The sequence below is a fragment of the Petaurus breviceps genome, unplaced genomic scaffold, assembly GCF_028583685.1.
Source record: "Petaurus breviceps papuanus isolate PSGF00001 unplaced genomic scaffold, PetGlider_PUasm1.0 187, whole genome shotgun sequence".
Lineage (NCBI taxonomy): Eukaryota > Metazoa > Chordata > Mammalia > Diprotodontia > Petauridae > Petaurus > Petaurus breviceps.
In genome coordinates, this window is record NW_027185799.1 from 28972102 (window position 1) to 28976872 (window position 4771).

The 4771-nt window shown below is 39.0% G+C and overlaps 1 protein-coding gene across 1 annotated transcript in view; it reads left to right on the forward strand.

Annotated features, from left to right (window-relative positions):
* LOC138163249 (histone-arginine methyltransferase CARM1-like) overlaps window positions 1–4463 on the forward strand; it is a 269638-nt gene extending 265175 nt beyond the window's left edge. Inside the window, exons 11-12 of the mRNA XM_069090797.1 lie at window positions 196–333; window positions 4370–4463. Coding sequence (XP_068946898.1) covers window positions 196–333; window positions 4370–4463 — 232 coding nt within the window. The remainder of the gene's footprint in view (window positions 1–195; window positions 334–4369) is intronic.
* Window positions 4464–4771: the final 308 nt, after the last annotated feature.

A 4771-nucleotide genomic window follows, 5' to 3' on the forward strand; every position in this document is an offset into this window, starting at 1 on the left:
GTAAAATGACTTACCCAGGGTCACACAGGCAAGAGTCTATGATTTAAGAATGTGAGGTAATAACTCCTACATAAAGGAAAGAAAGCGACTCTAGGAGTCCAAGCTAGTGGATTGTTGGCTTTTTCTCAGAAAATAAAGAATTTTGACAGAAGACTAGGGTTCCAATGACCCTTTGTTTCTTTTTTGGCTTGACAGGGTCACAGTCTGGCTGTCCACAGCCCCAACAGAGCCCCTAACTCACTGGTATCAGGTGCGCTGCCTCCTTCAGACACCTCTATTTGCCAAAGAAGGAGAAACTCTCTCAGGGAAGGTGCTTTTTGTAGCCAATAAGCGGTAAGTACCCAAGTTCTAAGAGGCAGCAGATTTCTACTTTGTTAACTAGGCTGGTCAGAAATGGAGGAGATAGCCGAAGCTGAAAAGCCCCCAAGGTGGCAGCCTCTGGAAAGGGGCCGGGAGCTTTGGCCAGGGTCAGCTGGTTTTCTATCTCCACTGAGTCTGCAGGCTGGAATTTCACTCTTGGCCAGGAAGACAGAAAGAAAAGGGGACTCCAGACAACTGCAAGGGCAGCCTTTTTACCACTTCATCATTCTTCTGCCAAATGATTTGATTTAACAAGTCTTTAAAAAAAGAAAAAGGAAAACAAAGAACAAGGCAGCCAGATACCTTCACTTAGCCACACACCACCAAATTTAGTGCAACAAAATTGATTTTCATTGCAGGGAAAAGTCATTGCTGTGACAGCACATAATTTGTTTGGCTGCTTCATTATGCTAATAGATTTAATGATGCCTCTGCATTAATTACCTTGATTTGTCCTTTTTAAATTTTTTTGGTAAACTTCTTTATTTCCACTTTGCAGTCAACATCAAAGAGTTGGATTTGATTTTCTCCCTTAGGGCCTTTCCTAGGAGTGGGTACAGTGGGGCTGACTTTGGTTCTTTAGTGTCCTTTCAGATAGGCATAACCCATCCACATGTGGAAAACATTCCCTGTAGTCTTCATAACTAGAGTCCACTTTAGCGATCAACTTGTCAGTTCCCCTCAATTGACCCATGAGGAACTGGAGGCCCAGAGCTGAGAAGTCACTTGTTCAAAGTCACACCAAGCCCAAATTGAACCCAGGGCCTTTGACTCTTGATTTGGTACTTTTCCCATTATTTCACACTGCCTCTGTAATAGTCTGTACTGTCACTACTTATGGGTATGGCTTATGAAAAATTGGTTCATTAAGCAGATTATTATTTTTCCTGTCCTCAATCTTATAAGCCAATGGATAGCGTCAGAGCATGCTGATAGATGTTTAACAGCTGACTAGAGGAGTGGAGATAGGAAATATTCTTAGGACTCACTTTTAAGTTTGATCTATATTGTTAACACTTTCTTAAGTTTATACAGTCAATAAAATAATAAATCAATTCCTAGTTTATAAAATTTCCCAATTTGAGAAGTATAAATGCTTACACTGAAAATGTAATGATTAGCTTTAGTTCAGGCTGGTTTGAGCTGACTCCAGCATGCCTATGGAAAGAGACCTGGTACACACTCCCAGCTGTAGACTATGTCTATATAGATTGAAAAATAAACAATTCAGTGAACAAGTGGGTTTGGGTTTTTTGGTTTGATCTGTTTGTTGTCTACAGCTCACCAAGTAATTGGTTTGACTGTTTTATTCTGAGGTCTTAGAAAGGACTCAGTACTTTTAGGTAGACAGGTGATATAACGGCTAGAGAACTAAGAGTGACGTCAGTAAGTCTTGAGTTTAAATAGTCTTAGATACTTACTAGCTATGTGACCCCAGGCAAGTCACTTAACCAGAATCTATGTGCTTCCATTTTCTCAACTACAAAATGGGGATAATAAGGATAGTGATAATAGCCGCTATCTCCCAGTGTGTTATAAGGATCAAAGGAGATAGTATTTGTAAAGCCCTTAGCACAGTGTCTGGCACAGAGTAAGCACTTAATAAATGTTTATTTCCTTCCCCCTTTTAAAAAGTTGCCCTTTTTTGCCTGGGCGGGAAGGGATTTGTTGTGCTTTTTTTGTTTGTTTTTTAAGGTGACAGTATCACTACACCTGGGGCCTCTGTCCTATGTGGATGTGTCCCTGGGCTCTTCCTTTTTGCAGCAGATCACAAGTTCCTACCCAGCTAGAGAGGCCTCCTATAGACCTGGTGACAGACTGTATATTCGTTATTTGAGGTCCATCCTAACTAATGAGTTAGAGACTCACCACTAAAGGGCTCTTCCCACCAACGCTTTTCTCTTCATCTCCAGATCTAACTAGAAGAGGGCTTCTTAGCCTGGGGTGTCTATGGTACATGGATAGATTTCAGGGGGAATTTCGATGGGGAAAAATACATCTTTATTATTGCCAGCTTCTAAATGAAATTGACCATTTCCTTCAATTGTTTAAAAATATTATTCTGAGAAGGGATTGGTAGGTTTCATTAATTTGCACAAAGGGTCTATGACACAAGAAAGATTAAGAACCCCTGTTCTAGAATTACCAACAAGGGTTAGAAGAAAATTTGGAAACAAGTAGAGCTGGCCAAGGTGGGAATGAGCTTCTTTGGACAGAGTGAGCTCCTCCTCAATAGAGGTCTTGAAGAAGAGGTTGATTATTTGTTCGGTATTTATCCTGTGAGAGGGGTTCTTACCCAGGTAAGATGCTTTTCCAATATGGTGATTCTCTGACTTTGTAATGAGAGCCACAGTTCCAAGTCTGATTTTTCCCTTGAGCCTTGTTTAAAGCCTTTTCTTACATTTGGTGATTGATATCTTGAAAAATGAACATTTTTTTCTGGCCTGAGTCATGTTTCTAAATTGAGAAGAAGCAGCTAATTTTAACTCATTTTAACCCACTTGTGGTCTCCACCTTTTTCATTTGGACAAAAGGGCTGTCTGGAACCTAAAGTGTTTTCTAGGCAGACTTCTGGGAACAGTCTCAGTAACAATCATATTTCTGTAAAGCTTTATGTTTTACAAAGTAGTTTTTTCATAACAACCCTGTTAGATAGGTAATACAAGAACCACTATTACCCTCATTATATAGAAATAGAGAAACCTGAGCCTGAGAGAGGTGAAATGATTTGCCCGTGCTCGTGTGGCTAGCAAGTATCCCTTCCAACTCTAAATCCTATCATCCTAAATTGCAAACACAGATTTCAGATTGATAATTTTCTAACTCTCAAAATGGAATGAACTGCCTCAGGGGAAATCATTCCTCAACACCCAAGGTTTCAAGTACAACTTGGCTAGCCACTTACTGGCAATGTTGTTGAGGAAATTCCTGTTCAAGTACACGTTCAGCTGGATGGCACCTGGGGTTCCTTCCAAGTTTGAGATTTTGTGATTCTATAAATAAGACAAAATAGTGTTATCAAAAGAGTGTAAGGATGTTAGAAGACCTAGGTTCAAGTCCTGACTCTCCTTCTTACCACTGTTTGACTTGGAATAAGTCATTTATCTTCCCTCTACCCTCTTTACCTTTAAAATGGGGAGGAGGAAGATTGACTCTTTGACTCAGTGATCTGCCTTTATGTGTCCTATGCCCCAAAGAGAACAATGACAGAGAAAAAGGATCCATACAAATAAAATTACTTAAAGTGGCTCTTTTGTGAGTCCAAAAACTAGAAACTAAGTGGGTACCCATCCATTAGGGAATGAGTAAACAAATAATGGTGTGTAAGTTCATAATGTCCTATTCTTATGGTGTAAGATATGGTGGAAAGAGTTTCAGAGAAACCTAGGAAGACTTGTATGAACTTATGCAGAGTGAAGTGAGTAGAACCAAGAGAAAAATAACAACTATACTATAAAACAAACTTTGAAAGACTTAAGAATGCTAATCAACACAATGACAACACATGATTCCAGAAGATCTATGATAAAACATGCTGCCCACCTCAGGACACAGGAAATGGACTTAGGGCACAGAATTTATTTTTTAGATGTAGCCAATGTGGATTTTTTTTTTGCTTGATTATGCCTATTTTTTCGAGGGCTTTACCCCCCCTTTTTTTTTTCAAAGAGGGGGCAGGGGAGGAAAAAAAATACATATTTTTGTTAATTGAAAAAGAATTTTTTTCAAAGGAGGGATATTGGTTTAGATCTCTAATATCTCTTTCAGCCCTGACATTCTGTGATTGTATGATTCATTTAGACAGGTCCTGACATAATATTCCTGGATTTTTCAGACAGTTACATGAAATAGTCACAGCACCCCCAATTAAACAGGAAGGGGGCAGAGAGAGATGTCAAATATTTTCATTTAGTACCTTGAAAATGCCACTCTCTGGCAAAGGAGCTGTGATGGCTGATGATAAGTTAATGTGTTTCTTTTTTCTTTCTTTTTTTTTTTTGTATTACAGACAGAGTTATGACATTCAGATTGTGGCCATAGTGAACCAAACAGGCTTCAAGTCGGGTAATATTCTTGACTTAAAGAACCCATTTTTTAGGTAAGAAATCCTCTCCACTATTTCAAATGTAAGTTAAATGTATATTTGATGAATGGACTATTTGATCAGCATAACAGATAAAGGGCTGACACAACTTGATGCCACTAAAAGGGGGGGGGGGAAACCCACCAATAGTAGGAAACTTTTTTTAAATGGACTCTATAGATAAGAACTGGATTCAGAGTGAGAGGTCATGGGTTCAAATCTAAACTGTGCTGTTTATTAATAGTATGACCTTGGCCAAACTAATTCCTTTCTCTCAGCCTCAGTTTTCTCATCTATAAATGTAATGGAACTAATCTAGATGATTTC